Here is a 26,761-nt window from a genome sequence, read left to right as displayed (position 1 = left end):
CTTTACTGACTTACAATCTCCTATTTTTTTGCACTATGTGAATATAATGCTCATGGGAATAACAAAAATAGCTAACATTTTTTTTGACTGCTTACTAAATGCCTGGTATCCTACGGAACACTTTACTTCATCTCACAAAGAAATGGCCAATATTATGATCTTCGTTGTTCAGATGAGAAAACTGAAGCTCAGAGAGGTTAAGTAACTTGTCCAGGGTCACCCAGCTAGAACGTCAAAGAAAAAGATTCAAACCCAGCAGTCTGGCTCCAGAGCCTGCTCCTTGTCCAAACTCACCCAGGCAGCCTGGAATACGAACACAGATCTCTGGTTGCTATTTGGGGACCTCGTCAGCCTCTTTCCATCTTTCAAGATGGATAGAAACCCCACCCTCAATTGGGCCAACTTCTAACTGCCTTCAGTGACTTCTGATCTTTCCTTTCCCTTTTAGAAAATTTCAGTGGTATGTATTCATGACTCCCATATCTTCTCTGCATTCCTTTGGAATTTCATCAACGTAAACCCACAGCCAATTTATATAATAGTTTCCCTTTGATGTTATTTTTTTCCCCTCGTGTTGCATCTCTTTCTTTACCAATAGAGATAATAAAACCCCTTTTCTCTTGACCTCCTGCCTGCCCCCTGCTTCTTTTTAATAGCTACTTCTTCTTCATCCAAAGAGCAGCAATTAGACTGCTCAGGAAGTTTGGCATTCAAAAGTGGAAAACTGTCATCAAATTCAATTCATTTCACTGTGAAAGCTCCCAATGTGGATGGTGGTATAGCACAGTGTTTTGGGATCAGACTTGAGTTTGAATCTCAATTCTGCTCATTTCAGCTGAGTGACCTTGGATGAATTACTTTTCCTCTTTGAATTTCAGTATCTATATTATAAAAGGTGGCAAACAACAGAAACCCCAAAGTCCTGGTTTGAGCAATATATAAGGGGATGCAGGTAAAGCCTCCGACACTAAGGCTGGGCACACAGTAGGTCTTCAGTAAGCAGAGACTGCAACTCACATTCCCGTTGGTCTGCAGTAGCACTCTGCCCAAGCTTGCAGATTCCCAGCACGTAGAAGAAAGTGCAGTAAAAGGCAATGCATAATCTAAACTCTGGATGATATCGAGATGTCACCCAAAGAATGTATAGTGTATATGCAAATGGAAAGCTTTCAAGATGATAAACCTGTGCTAAGCAATAAAAATGCAGCCACAAATCACCCACTGTTAATTGCTCCAGTGCCAGGCGAGTGGAGGGAATCTCTAGGAAAGTGTCTTCCGGGCTCAAACTAAACGGTGGCTTGTAATTGAAATGACAAAGTCAGTCTTCCCATTACGGCCCTGGCAAAGAAATTAATCCATCCAACCTAAACACACTGCAAATAGTAGTGATTTTTTTCTTTCAATAATTATAGGCTGTGATACCGGGAAGGAACATGGAGTCCTTTGTTTAAATGAAATCTTATGCATAAGCCCAATATACAACCAAGTAGAATGAGAGGTGAAAGTGGAGTGGTGATAGGGGGTCAAGTCCTATCTTCCTGGCTCACCCTAGGCCCTATGCCAGCCCTAGGACTTTGTAGAATGCAATTCAAAACTACCGATTTGCCACAGTATTTCCAGAATAATAATAGAGCATACCATCTATGAGATGATTTTAAGTAATAATACACAGAGATGGCATTTCACAACATTGAATATAATTACGAGAAAGGTGTCCCTTTTTTCGTTTTTCTTTCAAGCCTTCTGATGACACCACGTAGAAAAATCTCCCTTTGGTGCTAATACGTCTTTACTACTTCTGTAGCTCATATAAAACTCCTTTTTCACAGAGGGAAATTCTCAGGTCAGAGAAGATAGTGGACAAAAGCATCCTGTTAGAACTTACTAATGTTGCCTTGTGTGTTTGTTTTTAAAGCTGTATGTATATGGCAAGTGTTCAGGAGAAAGATACAAACTTAGAAATAAAGCAAAATGCATGATTTTTTAATACAGCAACTGTGATAAACCCAACTGGGGGAGAGGCAGTCCTCTTACTCTCTCCAGAAATACAATTTTGCTTTATAAAGCATCCACAACTGACTAGAAAGCAGAAATATTATAGCCCTGCGAAGTCAGGGGTTAACTTGTAGAAAAATGATTAAGTGTGACATTTGCTGGTTTGCTAAAGATTACAGCTTTATTGCTGTGTAGAAATTATGCTCGTCTTATATTTAAGGGCAATTTTATATAAGCATCTCTTTCCCAAAACTCAAGATTCCTAAATGATTCTGGTTGGCTTTTTTCCCACTTCAATAAATAAAACTTTGAAATGTGTTCACTGTCTAATTATCTAATATGATATAATTAACCATTTGAGAGTTGTACTTTTACACAACTGATGCTAACTACTGATGGGAATGATATTACCTTTTGTTTGTTTTTATCAAAGTTACTCATGTATATTGTTTAGAAACATTCTCTAAGGTTCATTAAAAAAATAGTAATAATAACAAAAACAGCAGTCCCTCAAGTTCCCCTCACCGGCGGAACTTCTTTACTTCTTTTAGCTTATGTAGTTGTTATTTTGGTATTTATGACCATGTGGCCAAAAATATGTTTGTATTACCCCTTTTTTTAACCAAATTTGCTTACTTTTCGGCATTATCTATTAACTCTCCACCATGAAAGGCAAGGATTTCACTCTCGTTCCTCCCCCTGCCCCACTAGACACCTGTATTCTTCCCATGTCTTCTTCTTCCCACACAGTTATAGTACAATTTTGGTTTGATCAATATTAGTGTTTAAAATATTTTGATGTGTAAATGTCATTCCCGTTCAAGTTGTAAACTATGATAAATTCCCATTTCTTATACAACTTTTCATTTTCCAAAAGGAAAACAAGCGATCTGGAAACAAAATCAGAGATTCCTTTTAGTTCTCTGATTATCTGTTTTTCATGCTGTCTTTTCCCTGATTCATGATGGCCTCTTCTCCTATTTTTCAAAATTCTCGCTGCATATCTGAAAAGTTTGCTTTGCTGTGCAGAGTCTCTGTCTCCTCCACGCTGCTTCTCTTCATGTTAGAGCTTTTTCCTTAGTTCTCTGTAACCCATGGTGGTATATTCACATTTCAGTGTGGGCGACTCTTAGGCTGGTTACTAACTCTGAGCAAGTGAGTAGAGCTTGTGGTCTGTGAGCGTCAACGCAGGGTGAGCTGGTCAGAGAGACTCGAATATCCACATATACAAGTCTTTCTTCTTGGGCAGGTTGGATTCCACAGACAGGAATTCTCTGATCTCTGGTCTGAAGGGTTACAGCCTGGCTGTCAGCATGTTAGGAGCTAAGTGGGAGGCAAGTGCCCCACTTTTGTTTGCTTTATCAAACAATTTTGTTTGCCTTATCAAACAAAATTATCGTGCCCTCCCTAGAGGCTTCAGCTTCTAAGACATACATGAGTATTTTGATTGAAACCTTGTTTTGAGGATGGTATAGCTGCCCTCAACTGTGCCTCATGTCTCCTAGTTCAGATGTCCTCTGTCGTGTCCTCTTTCTAGAATAAACCTCCAGTGACCCCGCTGCACAGTCAGGCTGCTTCTTACACAGCAGCCTGAGCTCCTTTCTTTCACCCCCTGCTCCAGGGGCCCTGCTACGACCATTTCCTGTCACTGTCCAGGAATCTTTGCTTTAGATTAGATGAGATTTCAGCTTTCCCCACTGCTGGTTTATGAATCACTCTTCCTGGGTCTACTAAATCATTTAGTACTTTTCCATATATCTACTTTCCTTTCACGAAACTCCCTTTACTGTTTTGTTTTCAGTAGGTTTTTAAAAGGGAGCAAAATATGTGACTATGTTCAATCTATCATCTTTACAGGGATTTGTGCCCTAAATTTTCCTGTTTAAATGTTTATATAAGTGAGCTCATTTAATTAGAAATGATCAAAGTACAGGTGATAATGTTAACGGACAAACGTGATTGTGTTAGGCAAATGTTAGGTTTGAAAAGAGTTCTGGTGTTAATCCTAATTTTACAGAAAGCAACAGGGAAGGGGGGCAGGGAGGGTTGCACAAGGTCATGTGACCAGTGACAAGTAATGTCCTCAGAGCTGAATGGAAAACCAGTGCTGGAGAGCAATCCCTGGCCGGCCGTGCCCCCCACTCCAGCACAGAGGCAGCCTGGGGACGTGGGTTTATGCCAAGGACAATCCCAGCCCCTCCACTGCTTTATCTTTGGCCTTTTCAGCACTAATATGAAGATCACAAGGTCACAGCTACAGATGAAATCCAAAGACATTTTTTTTTTTTCTTCACAAAGAGAAATAAAGCCTTTTCTGATCATGAAAACAACTGCAATCCATGGTCGCTACTATTTTTCTCTGCTCTGTGTTCCTATATAAGAGGTCTTTTCAACTTTTTTATTTATTTCGAAGGCACCACACTCACCCAGAAAGAAAATATCCTGACTTTCGAAGGATAGTAACGGTTATCATCTAAAGCAGAGTTACCCTCTCTTTCTTTAGCCCGTCAAGGTAATGTGATTTTTTTCATGCGTTGTAGGCTTAACACTGTTTGCTTTCCTCCCATATGAACCGGCTTGTGTCCTGAAAGACGTGAGTTTACTGTGCAACAGCTCATTGTGTGAAGCAACCCACAGAGGCAGCCAGACTCAGAGAAGTGGGAGTCAGAGATCAGTGAGGAAGGGCGGGGGCTTTGCCACACCCTGTCATCTCCTAGCAGTGGGCAGGCCTCCCCCCCACCGCTCACCCCCCATTTCCCAGGCAGGACTTGGGAAATACCTTCATGTGTTCAGGGACGTCTTTACCTTCTCTAGAAGGGGAGAGTTTGCATCGGTAACAGAAGGATACGATAAATGGAAAAGAAGATGGGGCTCCTCATTCTGACACTGCTGTTCCCTACCAATCGGGGGGGTCATACTCTATGTTAAGAGCTATGCATATAGATTTAGTATCTATTATCATTTAATGTTTTAAAGATCCCTTTGAAGCCCCTGATGGGAAGTATGAGGGTCTGAGAGACGTGGAGTAACTTGCCGAGGAATTATCTCCTCACAGGTGGCCAAGCCTGAACCCAAGCTCAAGTCTGTCTCTAATTCCATGTTCTTTCCAGGATACAAGGTGTGGGGTGGTGCCAGGAAGTGGGTTGTTCTTTAGACGTGCCACTCCTGTATTACAAAAATCCAGAGTCTCTCCTTGCACAGAGCTTATGGAGCTACCACCAACGATGCTCCGGCCTTAGGCCGACCACTTTTACCTCTCTGAGCCTCAGTTTCACCCCTATAGCAGCCATAATGGTGCCCGATGCATCAGAATTGTTTTGAGAATCTGTAGCTGGCTCTGACACTGACAGCTAATATTTTTTGAGCTTTTACTACATGTTAAGTTCTCTTCTAAGTACTTTCCATATGTTAACTTAAGGGATCCTGAAAGCACCTACGAAATGAGAGGAATACTCTCTCCCCAGCTTGACAGATGAGAAACCGGAGGCTCTGGCTGTGATTACACACCATGTTCAAGCTGTGATCCAATCCAGCCCAGGCCTGTCTGACTGCAAGGTCCAGGCTTCTAACAGCCACCATCTCCACCTTTTAGGATCACGGAAAACAACAGATGTGGCAGTCCTTCATAGGTGATAGATCTTTCTGGAAATGTATCCAAAGTAAACAATAAGGCAGACATTTGTGTGCACAGCTGCTTATGGCATATCGTCTTGTTTATAATGTCCAAATGTAGCAAGCAAGATAAATATCCTCAAATCAGGGATCCTATTGTATAAATGATGGGCTTATCCATCCAATGCAGTGGGAGAGGGCAGGTATGTCTTGATCTGGAAAGATACACTTAATATACTCAGGAAAAAGAGACTACAGGCCACCATGTATAATACAATCCCATTTATGTTTTTGAAAAATATTGTCCTATGTCCAAAAATCTGGAAAAACGTCTGACGAACGATTCACAATGCTATCCCTGTGCAGGGGGAGGAGGGAGAGATGTGAGGTTAAAGGGATCACTTTACTTGCTATGATTTGTTGGAAATTTTCACCATAATCATGCATAATAAAGAAAACAGAACTGTTTCCCGATTGGAAAAAATGACAGTCGCCACAGCTAAGGAATCATACTCACAGGGGGCTGACTGGGTCCACACAGGTGACTGGGAGTGGCACAGGCAGCCCCGGGTTAGGTGTGAGGGGGTAGTCCCTTCCCTGGGACACCCCGCCCCATGCTGGGGTGGCCAGATACCATTGGTGCTCACAAGATGGAGTGCTGTTGTCAACGGACAGAAGAGTACTACAAAGTAACCTGTGCTAACACTTTTTAAAAAAGGCACAACTATGAAATATTTTATTCCATTTATCAAATGCTTTTAACTTCCATTTGCAGGTGGAAAAAAAAATCTACTTAAAGCAACCAGGAAAAACATAACAAAACCATCGCCTGCAACAACCACAAAAAATCCAATTGTGCTTAGAGAGAAATGTTGCTTTTGTTCAGATCCTATAAGTTGCTTTGTGGGGGCTTTTATTAAAATATACTGGAACCTCCAGCTTGCAGCCTAGAGCAGAAAAAAATATTAAACCTCCCAAGGTCTGTGAGTCCTAATGCTGATGAATGGTGACTGGTTGCAGCCACTTAGGAGATGTGCCTCGGAGGTGTCTATTTTTTGTGTTTTGTTCTTCAAAACCGGAGGAGTCTATGGGACTGTGCAAGGAGAAATGGATAAACAGCAGCTGACATTTGCTGAATTCTTACTATGCGCTGGGCAATGGGCTGTGTGCTTTGTAAGTATTACCCCAGTGCATCCTGGGAAGACTCTGGGGATAAGTATTACCCTATTTTAAGATATAAAATAAGATCCATTCTAATTATTATTACCATTCAATGTTAATGAGCAGTTCCTATATGACAGATGCTATAATAAATGTTTTACGTGCACCATGCCATGTAGGTCACAGAATAATCTTATCAGTCTGCCACCCTGGTTCTCCCCGTGCTACAAATGAGGAAATGCTGAGGTTTCTGTCACTCGACCAAAGTGATAGAACTGTAGGTGATAATGCAGCTGGATGTGAGTCTGTGTCTTCTTGGTTGCAGGGTGCATGTATTGTGTACATAGCTATTTATAGCCATTCTGTATTATTTGTAATATCCAAATGTAGCAAGCAAGATAAATGCCCCAAACGGCCCTGCAGCAATGGGCTCCCTTAAGGTTTCCACTGCAGTAATGGGGATCTGTGAACTATGGGTAATATTTCAGAAACTGAGAAACTGTACACTAACCCCTCTTCAATACTACCACGTAAGGGTAGGCTAATTACAATGTCAAGATCCCTTGTTTGAATGAGAACAAGAGAAATTCCAAGTAGGGACCCTGTTTAACTTTGCTAGTCAGAACATTTTGGATGGTGTTTAGATATTGTTACTTTTTTAAAAGTGTAAACAAATGACTTAGTGTTTAGTACATGCTGCTTGTTTGGGAAACAATATATTTCAAAACACGGCAGCCATGGGCATACGGTAAGAAATGGTGGTGAACACTCCCTAGTGATGAAATCCTTTGCTACAATTTATCCAGAAAGCCATTCAAAATATGGCTTCCGTCCCTCCATGCCCTGACTTCTCCATGAGCTTCTGCTGTCCCTCCATTACTGCCCTCCTCTCTCTCCCAGTCCACTGGTGGCCCAGAGTTTCTCCTGTTTTCCTTTGTTTCCTTTTGCTTTATGCCTCTGCTTTATCACTGGGCTTCATCTCCAATCCTGGGGTGACTTCAGCACAGAAGGTTAGGGTACCTCTAAGGATCAGCCTAATTCTCCCTCACCCCAAATGACTTCCCAAATATGCCTCCAACTGTTTATTGATATCTGAAGTTCCATGGATAGAATATCATTCTTTGACTTAAGGCTAATTCTCTCCTGTTAAAATGCCCGGCGCATAGTAAGAATTCAGCAAATGTTAGCTGCTGTTTATCCATTTCTCCTTACACAGTCCCATAGACTCCTCCTGTTTTGAAGAACACAAAAATTAGACACCTCCGAGGCACACCTCAAAGGAGAGCCCAAAAACATCAGACTTCCAGCTCCTCTGAGGTAAGTGTCATAACATATCTGCTTCTGCCTGACCCTCTTTCCCTGCTGAACAAACAGACTGAGAATCATCTGTGAGTGCCTCCACGAAAGGGATTAGATCTGCGTCATTATTTCAGGTTCAACATCTAGCACCATAAGCATTTTTATTCAGGGGATGTAGAGTTCATTGAATTAATTAATAGAAAAGCTAAGACTGGGTGTCAGCTAACTGTTGCAGAGAGTAAGGACAGAGGCTCAGAGGAGGGATGGAATCAGAATCTGGAAACGTCTGAGCACAGACTTCCTCGACTGTACTGGCAACAGCACTTGACCCCACACAAATGACTAAGAGGTTTGTAGACAGGGGAAAGAAGGAAGAGAAAACAGTCTTCTAGTCTCCTTCCCACAGTGAAAATACCCCTAATCATCAAGCCGTCTCCCAGAGAAAGAACAGACATCAGACAGCTCACTCACTGAGTGATGGTTGATCTAGTTTCCTCAGCAGGGTCTCCCCATTTCAAAACTCTACTGTCCTTTTTTTCTTTGTTTGGACTCTTTCCCCACAATCACTTCCGAGTCAGGCAGGCACAAGACTAAGTTCAGAGACATATCTCATATCACATCCCAGGATCCTGTGTCTCAGCCAGAATTCAGAACTCACCCTCACTGACAAGCCTGCTTAGGTATCGATTATACCAGAAACTTTAGAAAAATTACCACCAACAGGAGGCTTTAAAATCTCACCCTTAAACGTCTTTTCCTTTGTTGGGAAGGGATGGAGAAAGTAGGCCAATCTTAAATACAAGAGAATTAGCCAGAAAAGAGTCAATAAATCTGAGGAATGAATGTGTATCCTCTGATCTATATGAGCAGTTACAGACATCAGTGTTGTTTTTTTCAGTTCAGATCGGATATAATGAAAACCCTCCCCAGCAACTCATCTCTGTAAAGAATAAGCAGTAGAGAATGTGGGCCTGTCTCCATGAGCTGACAAAATCACGCCTCCTAGAATAAGAGCATGTCTCCTCGTCTTGAGAAGTATGGAGTCTCTCTCTCTCTCTCTCTCTGTCTCTCTGTCTCTCTCTGTCTCTCTCTCTCTCACTCACACACACACACACACAGTGTGTCTGTCTCTGCTTTAATGTTGATAAAGCATGCGTGATTTCCTTCACTATTCCCTAACTGTAGGGATTATTTCCACATATTTTGGAAGTCCTATCACATGGCTAATATTTACTGCCATCCCCACCCCACTCTATTTGGGAGGTTTAGGTTGTGTCCTCCCTCCTCTCCAACTATCTATCTCTTACCAACCTACGTATCTGGAATAAATTTTGGAGAGGGAGAACTAATTTATTTTTCCGATTTATCCCAAAATTTCCAACTTGATCTATGGTTCCTGGTGTCTTCTCTGGATGAAAAGAACATGGCCAGTGTATTTCCCAGTCTCTATAACATACTCGGTGCCCCCACTTTGAGTCCATGACTCTGATCTTCCCCTGAGCAGCTCAAGCAAGAAAGGCTTTCCTCTGACTGCTCAGCCCCTTTATATTCTCAGCCAGTGTGGACCCAACCTAGTAGGTTAGCACAGCCAGTTCCTCTTGAGCCAATCTGTGTGTTTACGCCTTAAGAGTTTCCTTCTGGCAAGTGCATAGGATCCAGAAGTCGTCATCTGCTCCTAGTGTTTCTAGGTTTGGGGTGCGTATCGAGCCTTGAGAAGCTGCCTAAACCTCATGTTGCTGCTCCTCCCCGAAGCCTGCCTGCCCTACGGAAAATGAGGTGAGCAGGCAAGTGTTCATCGTAATTCAGTATCTCCAGAAACATTTCTGAGCATCTACTCCAGTGGTTTATACTCATGGCTGCATTTTTAGAAAAACGTGGGGACTTTGTAAATACAGAAATACATCCCTGCCCTGGTTCTACCCCAGACAAAATCTCTGGGGCTGAGGCCCTAAGCCCAGGCACTGGTATTTATAAAATGTTCTCCCTGTAATTCTGAGATGCAGCCAGGGTAGAGTGTGCCCTACGTGCCATGCTCTGTGCTGAGTGCTGAGGTTTCAAGGACAGAGAAAGCTCACAGTCTGCTGGCAGTGGTGACTAGGGAAGAGCCAGACAGTGAAGAAAGGGCCATGCAGTGTTATCACAGAGTTCTGAGGAAGCTCAAAAAAGAGACAAAGAACTCAACCGGGGGGATCTGGGAAGATGGGCTGATGGAAGTGGTCAGAACTAGCTAGAAGAAATCTGCACCTGACATGCGCTCTGCTCTAATGAGCAGGGCTTTCCTCTAATCACACCTAACTCACCCTGATGGGTTCTTCCTACTAACCCCTTTTCCTTGGCCTGTGTCAGTCTCGCCCTGCTCACACTGCTCCTAGAATTCTGGTTCTAATCTTCCCACAGCCACGATGTCCGCATGAAGCAGAGTTCCCCAACCCTGAGTCTCGAGGGGAGTTCAGTCCTTTGGGTCTGATGAGGTTTTGTTTCTCCCAGGCCCACACCCAGCTTGGTCAGCTCGTCCTTCCCACAGAGGGCAACAGCACGCCTTTGAGAATGGTTTTCACGCGTGTCTGAAATGCCCTTCTCCTCCCGGTCCCCTGTCAAGCTCCGACTTAGCAGTCAAAAAATTCCAGATGGATCATCTCCTTGGGAAAGCCTTTTCTGACTCAATCACTCCAAACCTCCATCTCACCTTAGGCCAGGTTGTTTGTTCTTTTTGAGTTCCCACAACATTTTATTCATAGTTCTTGGAAGGACAGCCTACATCTTTCAATTCTGAATGTCCACAAAATGTAGCGTATGTCTGACACAGAGTAAGCACTAAGCACATGAATAAAAATATGTGAAAGGAACGTGTCCATGGAGGGATGGGCGGTTAAACAGCGGGATGAAAGGATGCATAGATGCGAGAATGATATTGCCCAAATTTACTTTGCATCCCATCGATTCCGAGTATGACACAAAATACTAGATATGCTAAGTTATCAGTGCTCAAAGAGCAAAAATGCTAGCGATATTTTTCCATCTTTTTCTTACATGTGCCGTCTCCTTCTCTTCTTCTTTTAGCTTTACCCTCTAACCAAGAGGAGGTAGTACAGGAACTTGTCTTCCAGAATCGGTTTCGAGCACATCAATAATTAGTCTTCTGGGGGTGTTTTGGAAGCTTATAACTGCTCCTCTCCTACCTTCCCTGAATCACGTCATTCTTTGTCCCAGATATGAAAGCATCCCGCCTGTTCCCTAAAGACTGGCTCTATTCACAGAAACAATTTCTCCACTTTCCACAGAGGTTACTTTCAAACTCTGCTCATCTAGTGCTTCTCCTTGCAGTTCTCTGAGGTACAGCTGTCCTTTGTTACCTATACAGGCATAGTGATGCCTGTCAAGCCTGAGAGGGGCATAAAAAAATACTAGCTTTGCCTGCAGTTTTACATTTCTGATCCCTCACAAAAATGATAATGTCTAACAATATCAACTCTCTCTTTACCCATTTAGATTACACTTCTAACCTATGCAGAGCAGTCTTTAAAAACATTCATTATTGATTGCACAAACACTACCAGAGACAAAAACGACAGAATACACCCACAAGTGCAACCCTGCAACTATCTACCTTCTCATTCTCTTGTGATGCCTTCAAACGCTTATGCATACAAAGCCCTATGCAGCATGCAGACGATTAGTGTTCTGCTTTTTCCAGTTAACATGGCATCAACTTTTTTATTAACATACTTGATGGCCAAGAGGGAATCTCTGTTTTCACTTATCCTTTGAGAAGGTGTAAGGGAAAGGTTTAGATTTAGGCAGACTGAATTCTGGCTCTGCCGCTAACTTGCTGTGTAGCCTAAACCTAGGTATTTAAACTCCTGTAAGCCTCAGTTTGCTCATCTGTAACCTGGGCATGATAACAATTACTCCCTGGGTTACGGTAAATTAACTGACTTCTCTATATAAGGTGCTTTACACAGTGTTTGACTTATAACAGTATTTTTTTAAACTTGGATCGATCATGAATTAGAATATAAAGTATGCATGAATAATTAAGATAAAACACAAGATCTAATTCAAATAAATCTAGCCTTTGGGCTCCACCCCCAGAATATTGAGAGTTTTATTGTCTCTCATCTGAAGTTAGTGATACTTAGACGGAAAAGCTCAAAAATAACTGAAATCCAGCATCACCCTTTCACAGATATGTCTGAATGACCTGCCTCACATCACACAGACTGTCAGAACTAGAGCTAGAAATAGAACTCACACGTTCTCAGAAGCTGCTGAAAGGCTCTCATCCCCAATATCACCTTCCCTGTCACCACCACCTCAGCCAACACAGCATGACAAACACACATCGTTAATTAACCAAATACTTTTTATGGGCTTACATTGGGACAAGAGGGAAGGAAAGAAGAAACATATATTAAGTATGAACAAGATAGTCGCGACTAACAAAATATTATGACTAGGTAAGTCTCAAAGAGGACACGTAATTTCCCTGAGACCACAGAGCTGATACTAAGTGGTGAAGGTGGTATTTGAATCTGTATCTATGTGTGTCTCCAAAGTTCACAATCTTTCAACGACAATTTAACTCAATGAAAATCAACAGATATTTTTTGACTGCCCAATTTGTACCAGGTGCTGTGTGAGGGTACGGCAGTGGACATGACCCGTGCAATCCTTGCATTTGTGCCGTGTATTGTCCAGGTGAGAAAACAGATAGTTTCAGGGTGAGCAGAGTGTCAGGTAAGGTGACGTAGCTCCAATGTTCATAAACTATTCCCGCGATGAGGAGGAGGACGTGTGGACCTCCACTCTCTCTCCCAGTGTCTGCTGCAGTGTAGGTTAAACACGCTCGCATGGGCTGGCCTGGGAGCTTGACCACCGTTATTCTTCTGCATTATTTCTGTGGGAGAGGCATGCTGAATTCTAAACTGATGCATAAACCACTTTGGGAGCACAACGACACTCAGAGTTGGTACCTGCTTTTTCTATGACGTTTTAATGCAGCAGCAGCAGCAGATTTACCTTTCTCGTTAGGTTCTGCTGAGTATGGAAAATAAAACTAGTATCAGCATGTATTCTAGAAAGTAGAATAATTGAAGATGAGAGGATCAACCAAACCACCAAGATTAATTATTGAGTATCTGCTCCGAATTGGGCACTACGCCTGGGCATTGCGGAAGTACAGGAGGAATCTAAGATGGGACCGGTCTTATCCTTGGAGAGTCTATAAACTAGATATAAGGCACCCACCTCAGAGCCTTTCCACTGAACGACAAGCTGTGTCAAAATTCCAAGGGGCTGGGTGGACACGTGTCTGTGGAATGGGCTGGACGGGTCAGAGATAAAGGGAATCTATCCAGCCTTCAAAAGACAGCTAGGATTTGGGTATTCAGAGAGAATTCTCGGTGGCCTCAGGAGGAGTGTTGACTATAGAGAAAGGCATAGGACAAGAGGTGCTCTGAAGAATGAACAGGCCGGTGAGACCGAGGACCAGAGTTAGGGTACCCTAACTCAGAGGTCGTTTTGAATGAAGGGGGTGTCTTAATCACCTTTGCATCCCCAGGGCTCGAATGCTGCCTGACAAACAGTAGGTGCTCATTTAACATTTTGTGAGATTGCCTTAGTTGAGAGGAGAAACAACAACAACAACAAAAAGCGCTGGTCCTGTTTCACTATAGGCCAGGCAGGCCTAATATGACAAGGACAAATGTAAAATGCACATAATTAAGTGCTAAATTCTGTGATAAAGAGACTGGTCTCCCTGGAACACCGACTGAAAACAGTAGGAAATGCGGTTGGGAAGGAAAGCTAAGCTGAATTTGAATTCCAGGTACAAGAAAAGTCATTAAACAGAGAGTCAAAGAGAACTTGACCATGGTATGTTGCTGGGAGAAACTGTGCTGAAATTAAACATCTCATTTTCTGATCTGAGCCTCTAAGTAGATTGTGTTTGTCTCGAAAACAAATGTTGTCTAAAATCTCCCTGAAAAAAACGTGCATTCTAGAACTTTTGGATTGTTTTCTAGAAACTTCTCTGCTGCAGCCCTGGTGCTGCCCACAAATTGTATGTGACAACTGGGGCGCTATAGACAGAGCTATGGATCAAAAGCATCTTTAAAAACAAAGCACTTCCTTTCTCACTTAACACATTTTACTTAAGGATTTACATTTATGCCAGTCGAGCAAATCAAAGTTATAGTTCCCTCAGTAACTGTAACCTGGACCAAAAACAGCTATATTTTTCTGCTGCTGAGCGGGCTTTTAACTCATGCCTCCCAACTGTGAAGGGGAGATTTAATTCAGACATTACATAGGAAATGCTTTGTGGAACACAAGTGGCTGGCCCAGTGAAGGTTCAGTACAAATGGCTGTTCCTTTCAACTCGTGCTTTTATGCCAGGATTCCCTGCAGACAAATTTTCCACAGATTCCTCGCCAGTACTGCAGGGTGAAAGGAAAGGGGCCTTCTCCACTCTTGCAAGCTGCCACACTCTCTCATTCATGGGTCAGAGCCCAGCTTTGTTATTGCAGGTGGCTGGTGTTGCCAAAAGCACTACACAGAGCCAAGGCTAGGGTGAGAGAGTAAGGCCATAGAGGCACTTGCCCTGGAGGGAAAAATTGAAGGGGCATCAAAAAACTCAGTAATAGAGACAAATCAAATTCAATGCCATATTTAAAAAATTAATGCAAAAAAAAGTCCATGATGAACAAAGTATCAAAACACTGATTTTTAAAAAATGTTGCATTGAAGTATTATTTTTCTTGCATACTGAGCTTTTGGTGGTCCTGGGAAGCAGTCAAGGTGGGTATGGAACAGAGGATGGAAGGGAGTGCGGAGAGGCCATCATGGATTTGGCTGCTGGCAAACTCCTTTAAACGTTGGTCATGGCAGATAAAAAAGATACTGAAGAACATCTTGAGAAGTATTTCCAGTGGGTGCTGATGGAACAGAACGTGTTGGATTATTAACGTTATTGGGGGAGTTCTGGTCAACCATCAGCAAAGGCTGTCTTCTAATTTTCTAGGTGGATCCCCTGAGAATAAACGACCCAAAGACCATCTGGTAAATTATGACACATCACCCATTTTCCAAGCCTGCCAAGCAAAGATGAGGCAACAGTCAAGTCCCAAACGCTGGCCTAGGAAATGCTGGAGCCCTGGAGCTCCCCCCGCAACTGGGACAGGCTCTCATGCTCCGCCCCACGTCAGGCCCCAGAACCTGGTCCCAGGTTAGTGCTCGCTGACGGTTTAGGTAAGTAATGACCTAATTGCTCACTTGGGAGGAGGTTACATCCACTTCCTGATAGGTTGGGGCAGTTAATGGGGTAGAATCCTCCAGTAAGGTTAATCATTTGTCTGGGGAGTTTGTGGTTTTAACTGAAAAGGCAGAGAAACCCCTCCATCTACCATAAGCGTCCCTTCACAACTGCTCATTCTCCTAATGCACTCTTTGTAAGTGAGCAATCCTCCCTTATATACTTACAGAGAAGCCTTAAATATATATATATATATTTTTTTTTTTTTTATTTTTTTTTTGAAATAGTGTTATACTTACAAAAAAGTTGCAAAAATCTTCACCCAGCTTCCCTTTTCATGTTCACATAACCAGAGCACAATTATCAAACCCTGGAAATTCACACTGGTACAGTGCTATTAACTAAATGACACACCTGGCTCTACTTTTGCCAGTTTTCCTTCTAACGTCCATGTGAGAAGGAAACATGGACGTGATCCAGTTCAGGATCCCACAGTGAATTTAGCTGTCACGTCTCCTGCGTCCCCTCCACTATGTGATGGAGCCTCAACCTCTCCTCGTCTTTCGTATGACCTTCACCTTTGAAGAGTCCAGTCTGTTATTTTGTGGAGTATCCTTCAGTTGGGGGTTGTTGGATGCTTTCTCACTGTGAGGTTGAGGTTGTGCATTTTCAGCAAGATCCCCATGGAAGTGGTGTTGCGTCCTTCTCAGCGCATCTTACCAAGAGGCTCCTGATGCTGACAGGCTTCCTTCCTGGCCACGCTCCCTTTCCTCAGCTGGTGGGGCCTGGGGCGTTTATTCACTGTGACGTTACTATCTTTCCTTGTGTCACTAACAAGTAGATACTTTGGGAAGCTACTTTGAGACGATGCAAATAGCCTGTTTCTCATCACACTTTTGCCCCACAAGCTTAGTTCATCAATGGTTCTTCCTTGTAACAGTGATTACTGTGGTATTTGTCTAATCAAAAATGAATTCTTCATCATCATTAAACCCGATTGGAGGCCAAAAGGCCCACACCGACTGAGGTGGAAGAGAACCTCCCTGGGAAACGTGCCTCTCCTCCGGCTGAGTGGATTACACATGTAGGTTAAGCACAAGCAAATACACGGCCCTGCGTCCTCATCCTCACCCCTCAGCTACGCGGGAGCAGGGCTTTCTCACTGGCCTATCTACGTCCTCAAATGCTCAGCAGTGCTAGGAAAGAAGCCCTTGCCAGTCAGTCAGAACTGTCGTGGGAAACGAGACAAATGTCTTTACCTCTGCTCGAGGTTGGGTGTGGAGTTTGTCTTAAAATGGCTCCATCCCTGGAGCATCCTCTGTTTGCCTGGTCCCCTGAGAACCTTTAGACAGCGGCAGACCCGGAACCGCTGGGGAGAAGGGAAGAGCACAGGCAGCTCCCCTGGGCCTTTGGGTTTTTCTTGTTCTAAACAATTCCTTGGAGTCCCAGGCCGTGACATGTTGGCAAATGTCTACCAATTGACTCTCTGGGAAGGAAACAATAAAGATTTGGCTACATGATGTTTGCCGCTTCTGTGGTGTGAGTACTCACTTCCTGGTTGATTTCAAGCTGCCAGTGTGAGGAAACTAACCACAGAGCTGGGAAGGGACGGGCAACAGCAGAGCATTAACTGATGTTTCCACCAGACACAACAGACGTGAATAACCTCAAGCACATAGGTAAGAACAAAGTGTAGTAAGACAGTTAGGAAGTGATAATTGTTTTTGTTTTTCTTAGTATCTATTTGTTGCCTATGATTTTCATATATTTATTTAATTATAGATATTTATCTAAATTTTTAATAATGACAGTTATTTACCAAAGAACTCACGAAATTCCTGAAATTTAACACTTGGTTCTCATGACCTGGTGCCAGCCAGCTCTAGCACACAACCCCCAGCTGGGATTATCCTGAGCCCCGAAGTTCTGGAACACCCCCAAGGAGCCCCTGAAAAGGCGGATGACCTTTGCCCAATCCCTCCGGGAACAGGGATGAGGTCCAGATGCCCTGAGAGGACGGCTTGGCTCCAGCAGTGGCATCAGCTGCTTCTTGGCTAGCCTCCCATGGAGCCCGGGGGCTCTGAAGCATCCGGTGCCCCCTGCTGGCGTGGGGCCAACTTCCATGGTAACCGGGACAGAGTCCCTCCCAGGCTCAGCGTATGTTTGCCATTTTCCCAGGAGGCCACTTGGCCTTTTACTGTTCTTAAAGAATTCCAGGGATGTTTTAGAAGCAGCCAGGAACAGTGGGAGGAGCATAGGAGGAAGGGGGGTCAGGGCGGGAAGAAGGAAAGCCCCAGGTACTGAGTATGGATTATATGCCAGGTACAACATTGCGTGTGCTCACATATGTTCCTGTTCACTGTAATCCTGACACACCTGGGGAAACAGTGTCCCCACTCTACAGAGAGATTACATGACTTCCCAAGTTTCCCCGGCTACAAAGAAGCAGAGTTGGGATGTGTTCCGGCTCTGCTCACCACCACAGGCCAGTGACCACAACAGGCGCTCTCTCAGTGTTTGTGGGACAGATACAAGGATGCAGCCTGACTCCAAAGCTTGCACTCATGCCGGCCAGGGAGATGCTGCTGGGAAAGTGCTCTCACGTGGTACTTATTTAACAAAGGACTCACAAAATTCCTAAAATTTAACATGTGGTTCTCATGCTGGTGTGAGCCAGCGCCAGCACACTACCCCCTTTTTACTCTCTGACCCGTTAGGAGTGTCACCTAGCCTCTCTCTAAGGCTCGGCTTTCTCACTCATAAAATGGGGATAATGAAACCTACCTTGCCATATGGTGGCCAGAAACAAACGAGTGTGATGTATGAGAGAAGACTTTGCAGGCTAAAAGGCACTGGGAAAGAAAGGTACCGTACGTCACCATCCATGACTGTGTCATGTCATTCCATTGGCTTAGCAAGGGCACATCTGATGCCACAGAAGCAGAGGAAGAGCAAGGAGTGTGAAGAGAATGGCCTTGGTAGAAGATAGAGGCTTCTGATCCATTTCAACTTCAAGTCTAGGGATTAAATTAGCTGCAGACGGTTTGGAATGCGCCACAGGCAAAGAATTTCAGCAAGCCTCGTTTCCCTGCCTTTTATTTGAAATATGAGGGAGCAGGAAGGTCAGAAGGAAACTTGCTGCTTTGCGCAGTACTCTTGATTCCTGGGAATTAAATGGTGATGCAAAGAGGGGGCATCAGCCTCCCTTCAACCTTGCATCAGGCAGGCCACTGGGATTCTCAGAGAGCCCAGGACTCAGGGTGTCCATGGGGGGATGCACTTTAGAAGGAGGTCCCCAAGCACAGACCTACGGGTGTTTCTTTCACACATGGCAGGTTAGGGGGAGCGGGACCAAGAACACCCTCTAGACAGACGACACCCTGTGCATGCCACAGTCCCTACCCCACCCACTGGGACCCTCCCAGAGCTGAAGATGCTAATGCCTTTTTGCTGCCAATGCCTGATCCTCTGTATGGGAGAAGCGTGCCTGTGTGTGTTTGTGCATTAAAAAGTACAGGCACCCGACATCACACATGCATAGGCACCACATTGACAGATTGCCCATTGCAGTGGGGGAGGCAGGAGAATGGGAGTGGGAAACAGGGATGAAAGGGAAGACATACACACACACACACACACACACACACACACACACACACGGGAGGGCCTTGCACAGACCAGTGAGGATAATGTATCATAAACTAAGTGTGATTAATTCAACCCTGCACCTGACACCCAAAGCAAAAAGAGGAAGGAGCATATCCTGCTAGCACTGAGCAGAGACTCAAGGGAGAAGTCAGGCCGTGCCGTTGATGTGGGCAAATCGTACTTTTCGTTTCTGAATTCCTTCAACAGATCGCCTTGTGCGCCAGGCATTGGGGGCCAGGGGGCTCGGGAGGGCAGAGTGTGAGTGATTTCTCTCATCAGGACACGCTTAGTTCCACAGGCAGGTAAGGCCACAGAGGTCAACAACACAGGTGCCACATAGAGCAGCATTAGCTTCCCTGGGACCACAGCAGGATGACATTTCATCTGTCTTCTGAACGTTAGGTAGGGTTTAGTGGCAAACAGTGGAGGTGATGCATTTTGGCAGTGCCAATAGCATGCATAGCAGCCCAGAAGCAAGAGTGTAGAACATCTGAGGGGTTGAAAGAATCTACATGGAACAGGAGGATGGAGAGTAAAGGTGGCATTGGCAAGAGGCCAGGCTACAAAGTGGGGGGAGTAAGACTTGCTCTCTGAGTTTCTGTGCTCAAAGCCTGGCAGGGGACACACACAGGAAAATGGAACGTAGCAATCAGTGCTATAATATCCGTCTGACAGAGAAGGAAATCCTTAAACCTGCCTGGCGGGGGGCTGAAGGGGTGGAGTGGGGGGTGAGGACATGGAAAGGAGTTTAGGATCTTACTTTCATAGAAAGAATGGAACTGGGAAGGACATTCTAAGCAAGAGAAAATGCAGGAGCAACAGACCTCCCTACAGTGTCTAAGCTGATGAGTCCGAAAACCAGAACCCCCAAACCAGTCACGACACTAGAGTGCCTAGAGAACCTTCAGGTTTAATGAACGGACTCAAAGAGCTTATTTGTACAACGCTTGTTCTGTGCATTCTCCACCTCCATGATGCAGACACAGCTCAAGCCATGTCCGCTTCAGAATCAGGAGTCATCTTTACCCTCTTTGTGACTGCCAAGCAGGGGACATAACAATGACTCTCCTTTCCGTTAAAGGAATCAAAACTGAAAATGCGAGCCCTGTTTCAGGAGGGAAAAACCAACTCCTCTGGGTCTGCTGTAAAATGAGCTTTTCTGAGTCACTCGGCAGCTGGCAGGGCACAGAACTCGGCCGTGCAAAACCACCTGTCCGAGTCACGTAAGTCGACAACTAGACTTGGTCGGTGGTGGTGAGAACAGGACTTAGTGCAGACAGAAGCCAGGCCTTTCATCCTTCACCGGATCTGTCCTTTTCATACGCTAAGTACAACCCAAGCTAGCGGGGTGAGTAAACTGAACTCCGTGTTAAAAAAATATCAACACCCAGGCTAAGGCGGACGTCTCGCCCTGAGTCATATGCCTCCCAGAGTTACAATGAACAAGGGAATAACAGAACATAGCTTCCTCAGGCCAGGCCTGCTATGCTGGGCTGTAATTAGCCAAACAATGAGAATCTGCTGGAGACAAGCACTCTTTTCCATCCCCCAAACACGCGCGATGCCCCACAAAAGGAATCTTGTCATCCTGCACTATAATTGCTAAATTTCCACACTTGGTTCTGCCCTGGGGCTGTGGATCCGGCAGGTAGACAGATACAGTCCATGCTTGGGGTGGGGAGACGGGCAGTTCCATGGCTCCGACAAAGAGCCAGTAAAAGAATGGATGGCTGTGCTGTTATCAGTGGAGAGGATCCTAAGAGCCAGAAGGAAAATCCAGGACATTCACCCTGGGAGCTTTTATTTTTCTTCCAAATTTCCAATTTTGAGAGGTTGGCACCTGTAGAAACCAAACAGCACATCCAATGGTCTGGATTTTCAAAGTCAGATCTTTGCACAGGCCATGTCCCTACTGCCGTCTGAAAATGAATTTGTGAGTACAAATGAACGGGTTTGAAGATTTTGCCATTTTACAGTTTATTAAATGCCATATTGGAAGATGCTAGGTTTTATAGACTGGAAAGGACTCTTCAAGTGAGAAGGTAAAGGGCTGAGGATGAGCCCAACTGTTCTATTTCCAGGGACTACTGAAGATGAAAAAAAAAAAAAAATAGGTCGTATTAGAGGACTGGTTCTTAAAGTGTGGTCCTGGACCAACAGCATCCACATCACTAGGGAACTTGTTAGAACAATAAATGATCGGGCCCCATCCTTCAAACTTAATGATCAGAAACCTGTTTTAACAGCTCGGCCAAGTCACTTGGATTTGTGCGCAAGTGTAAGACCTTCTGCACTAGAGCTGTGGTACCCCCGGCCACCCCAGCCCCCCACCCCCTGGCTGCCTGTTATCTTCACCTGGGAAACTCGTCACTAGGATGCCCCAGCTCACCCCAGACCATTTAAATCAGAATAGTTGGGGCTGGAGCCTGGGCATGGCTGCTTTTAAAAAGCTCCTTGGGTGACGTGAATGTGCAGCCAGAGCTGAGCGCCACTATATACTAGAGCAAGAGAGACTCAGGTTAGACATTTGGAACTGCTGATTTTCAGTTTAGCAGAAAGTAATAATGGCTATGGAACAAATCTCCTTGTCGAAGAAAAAGCTTTTGAGAAGAGGAGAGATTCCCCTCTTCATGAGCTGGAGAGGTTAGATGCAAAGCTCCAAAAGCATCAGAATCTTGTACCAAACCCAATGGTCAGAATAGTATTTAATAACTCATCTCGCAGACAGTCGCTCACGCTGGGAAAGGGGTAGGCTAGTCCCCACGGTCAGAGGTCATTATAAAAGCAGTGCACTCAGGGGTAATAAAGGGTGACGCCACACCTCCCACACACCTCCAGTCCAGATGCCACCATCCCCTAAGGGGAGCTCACAGCCTCGTGCTCACTACTCGGCTTTGAAGCCCCAAGTGCCCAGGGTGTGTGAGACAGCAGCCTCTTCTCACCAGTGTCCAATGTTTGCCAATGTGCAAACTGACGGCGACCTATCAGGACAGAAGTCTAGGGGGCCACTCCCATGGGATGGGCAGAGCCTCAGCATCGCTGCTTAACAGGTGAACTGTGAGCTGAGCCATCCTTCTACCCCAATCAGGAAACTGGCAGTTAGCCCATTATAAGTGTGTCCCTCAAACGGGGGTCCACTGGCGTAGTGCCAAGGATCCAGAATGCTTTCTCCATGATAAAGGAGCTGAGAATTACTGCAATATAAGGAACATTGCAAATTCTTTTCTGTAGGAAGAGGCAACATTCTTTAGGATGTGTTTAGAGAAATGATGGGCTAACCCTCACGCCCCTACACTGTAAGTGAGAGTAAGACCAAACTCTCCTAAAAAATCTATTTTAAAGATCAAATTGCATAGACTGGAACCAGTTCAGCAACTGGCTCGTGAATGTGCATATGAAAACACCACCCTTATAACATCAGCACAGAGGGAATCTGGAGCGTCCAAGCTTGGGGTGTTATCCTCCCTCTACCCAAGAAAAGGGGTGAAGGTAGGAAGAAAATGAGAAGGAAAAGGACAGGGCTTTGTATCCCCAGTGCCTATGATTATGCAGATTTGGGAGTCTGAGCGACACAGGTTTGAATTTTGACCATACAACTTAATTGCTGTCTGGCGTGAACATTAAGTTTATGAATTTCAGGTTTTTCATCTGTAAAATGGGCATAATAATCCTTAGCACCGATTAGGGTGAGCAGGAAGAAGGCAGGGACTGTATTTAGCACAGTGTCTAGAAAACAGCAAATAATGCAGCAGCTGCGATCATTACTTACTCACCCCTGAAGCTTCACTTCCTTTGTAAGGGCTTCCTCGACAAAAATGCTGGCACCCACACTCAAAAGTCTTTGCAGCTCCAGTACTCCTGGTGTGCACCTAGCTTTTAGTCATTATATTATATAGCAATTGCTTTTTTATATGTCTGTAAAGATTTTCTTAAGAAAAGAAACCATACCTTTGTGTACCCAACGCTTGACACATGCTCGGTGCATCATAGGTACAAATGAATGAATGAGTGAATGACGGAAAGAATGAAGCAATCAAACTACTGCAGTTACCTAACAATGAGATCAGAAGCAGCTTAATTAGGATGCTAAAAATGGGTGAAACAGAAGAGAGATGCACAAAAAAATTCATAATAATAATTGACGATGGGATACGAGCAGTAAAAGGAATATTGTTCGGCAGTTTTCTAATATAGTGAATCACAGATACAGTTCATCCAGAAAGCCCTGCTCTGAGGATTTTCGGGTGTGGGGGAGGAATGCTCATACAAACACTTAGAAAAGACTTATTAGTTGTTTGTGTCTACCCGGTCCTCTGAATCCAGCCCTCCTAGGGGCAGGTACTTCATCAACATTACTCAAGGACAAGGTGAGATTGCCAAAGGAACCTGAGTCAGACCAACAAGCCTTACCACCCGCTCCCAAGTCTTGAGAATTCTAGGCCTGCGTAGAATCTCTGCCTCTCAATCTTGACCATTGTCTCCACTCCATCTCCCTTCCTGTCTCCTGCAGATTCTCCCTTTGGAAGCTCCCCACCTACTCCCTGACACTTTCCTTGTAGTCTCACCACTGCATAATCTCTGAGTGATGTCTACCAAGGAAGCATGGCCTTGGTTGCCGCAGCCACCTCCCTGCCACCGTCCCATCCCCACCCTGTCTCTAGAGCTTAGGCCTGAGCAATCTGTGCATCCAGAATGCGTCTTAACTATTTTCACCATCACAGGAGACAATGGAAGAAACAAAACCACAGTGAATCAGCTAAGAAAGCAGATGAGAGGGTTTTTGGGGGGTTGGGGATGGGGTTGACCACATAGGTGCAGGAAACGCCCCCTCCTGTCCCTGAAAACCAGGCGTTAGTGATGGAGGATGAGTCATTGAAAAAGTCACAATATGGCCGACCTACACCATGAGAAGGACATTCCCCACGAGACAGGCCGACAAACGCTGCACGCTTAACTCCAGTCCCCGAGCCGTCTGTCACAACCGTGGGGGTCAGTCACTGGACAAGCAGGCCCGCTGCGCACGCCGCTGACTTTTCTCTTTAGGCCCCAACGACTATTCATCAGCATCAATATTTCAGAGCTTCATCAGCTCAGCCCCGGTCCGCGAGGGCCACTCCGCCACCGCAAGGACTCACCGCGTCCTGAGAGCTGAGCACCTCCAAGATGCTGTTGAGCAATTCGACACAGTACTTCTTCTCCTGCACCTGGTGCTGCACGTCGTCCTGCTCCAGCAGCTCCTTCAGCTCCTTGGTGATGACGGGAAGCAGGATGTCCCGACATTCTGGGAGGAAGGAAGTTCAGGGGCACTTGAGCTTCCTCATTTTTCAGTTTCTTTCCTTTCTCATTTTTAGAGGGCTTTTCATTAAATAGGTAATTTATGAATATATTCTCCTTGTAAAAATTTAAATGTTAAATTAGGGAGAGATTCCCAGAGAACATCATTCACAATTCTGGCCCCTGCCCCCAACTCTGCTCCCCCGAGGTAACCCATTATTTTATCCTACGCACATATATATGTACACACATGTAAAAACGTACCAATATGAAACCTACAGTATTGTTTTGATTTGACCTTTCATTTAAGTGAGTCATATCATATTGTGATGATAAACCTTCGAGATCTTTTTGCTTTATGTATGTATCAGTATAAAATACACAGTGTCATTTGTTTCTGTTTGTTTTCTATTAAAAGGAACCATACTATATGTATTGTTTCTGTGCCTTGATTTTTTTTCACTCACCAATATTTCTTAGAGCACTTTCTATTTTATTACATGTAGGGATCAACTTAATTATTTGTACCTGTTTTGTAGTATTTTCTATTATGGGTATATTTGTTTATTTAGTCATACCTCTATTGATAGACATTTGTCACTGGCACAAACAGTACAAAAATGAACAACCTTTCATTTGTATCCTTGTGCACAATGGCTTTCATTTTAAATAAATTTTGCAGAGGGGGTATCTCTCTTGACATTGCTGTCTCAGAATACTTCTGGAAAGTTCTGAAAGCCTACACAGCACTATTTCTATATTTCTCTTAAAAAAGGGAAACCCTAAGGTACAAAAAAAAAAAAAAAAAAAATAGTCCCCCAAATTTTCAAGCCATCTCCACGCAGATGCTTCCTGAGCTGAGATGTGGCTCATATACACCAGGATATCATTTTAATTCAATGCAACAAATAGATATTGAACATCTTTGATGTGACAGGCGTTGTATTTCTGGAAGTACAGCGATAAACGTGGTTCTGGCCCATTAGAAACTTAAAACCTGACAGAGATGATTAGCAACAAAAACAAAGAGCAATGGCAGAAGACAGAATAAGATACAGGTGGAAAGAGGTAGAGGACATCTCTTGTTCTGTCAGCCAACGTCTACACCTTCTTCTGACGTAGCAGCCTGGTTTCACTCTGAGAGCCACCCTGCTGTGGGACACAACCCCAGGACGGTTATAGTAAGGCTCCCTGCCGTCCTCTGGACAAGGGCTGCACACCTGACCCTAATGAGGATGACCCTTGCAGTCTGAATCCTGAAGAAACTTTGATAACAGTAATTGCTGACATTGCTAACAGACTGAATGTTTACAATGTGCAAAGTGCCGTTTTAACTATCTTGCATGAATTACATCAGTATCTTCACAACTCTAGGAAGTAGACAGTATTATTTCCCCCTTTCACTGATGAGGAAACAGAGGGACTTGCCCAAGTGTACACAACTGGTAAGAGTGGACCTAGTCTGAGGGCAAAGCCTGTGCTCTTAGTCAGTGGAGGAAGAGCTCGCTGTCTGTGCAGAGGTGCCCTGAGGAGGCTGCCCATGGCAGAGGTGCCCTGAGGAGGCACCTGCCTGCTGCTTCCTCTCCCAGGGCTATTTTGGGTCTCTCCTGGGCCCCAGCTTTTCCTCTGATTCTATGAACTACTCCCTATCTTCCGAATACATTTGTTTTTACCTAACTTGACCAGAGGAGGTTTCTGTTGCTCACAACCAAAGCATTCCAAATGTTAGAGTCATAAAATGCCTTGAGGGCTTCAGGAGGGAGCAATGAGCTCTGGTTGAAAGGTTCATGGAAGACCTTACAGGCTCTGATAGAATTATGGCCCTTCTTTCAGACCAATCTCAGTTCGTAATTCAAGTCTCATTAGTATAATTAATTAATGTCCATTCATCCAGCCAAAGTGTAAGTTCCATGAGAGCTGTACCAAATTTCAAGTGCCTAACACAATACCTGGGTCACAGCAGCAATTCAGTAAATCTTGGTTGAGTGAATGTAAGAGGCATCATTTGAGATGATCATTAGTAAGTAGAAACCATGTTTTCCCGAAAATAAGACCTAGCCAGACCATCAGCTCTATTGTGTCTTTTGGAGGAAAACATTAATATAAGACCCAGTATTATATTATATTATATTATATTATATTATATTATATTATATTATATTATATTATATTAAATTATATAAGACCTGGTCTCGTATTATAGTAAAATAAGACAGGGTTTTATATTAATTTTTGCTCCGAAAGATGCATTAGAGCTGATTGTCCAGCTAGGTCTTATTTTCGGGGAAACACTGTAATATTGCCATAGAAAGACTAGTCTTTTGGAAGGAGAATAACGGGAGTTAGCACTTAAAAGGGAAGTTCTTACATGCAACGGGAGGTGTTAGGTTATAATTCTATGGAAAAAGAAAAGTACAGCCCCCCCCAAAAAAAAAAAAAAGTGATTCAGCTTTGCTCAAAATTGTAGATGAAATCATAGGACACAGGTTCAAAGGTACTTAATTTAGACTCAAAAATTGT

At 44.2% G+C, this 26,761-nt stretch overlaps 1 protein-coding gene across 1 annotated transcript in view; it reads right to left on the bottom strand.

Moving 5' to 3' along the window:
• The window catches only part of DOCK2 (dedicator of cytokinesis 2), a 362,053-nt gene that overhangs the window by 214,857 nt on the left and 120,435 nt on the right, over positions 1-26,761 (bottom strand). Inside the window, exon 26 of the mRNA XM_019741000.2 lies at positions 24,103-24,248. Coding sequence (XP_019596559.2) covers positions 24,103-24,248 — 146 coding nt within the window. The remainder of the gene's footprint in view (positions 1-24,102; positions 24,249-26,761) is intronic.

The sequence above is a fragment of the Rhinolophus sinicus genome, linkage group LG10 (genome assembly GCF_036562045.2).
Source record: "Rhinolophus sinicus isolate RSC01 linkage group LG10, ASM3656204v1, whole genome shotgun sequence".
Classification (NCBI taxonomy): domain Eukaryota; kingdom Metazoa; phylum Chordata; class Mammalia; order Chiroptera; family Rhinolophidae; genus Rhinolophus; species Rhinolophus sinicus.
The sequence above is the reverse complement of the archived record's forward strand: the minus strand, read 5'-3'. Positions and strand labels throughout refer to the sequence as shown.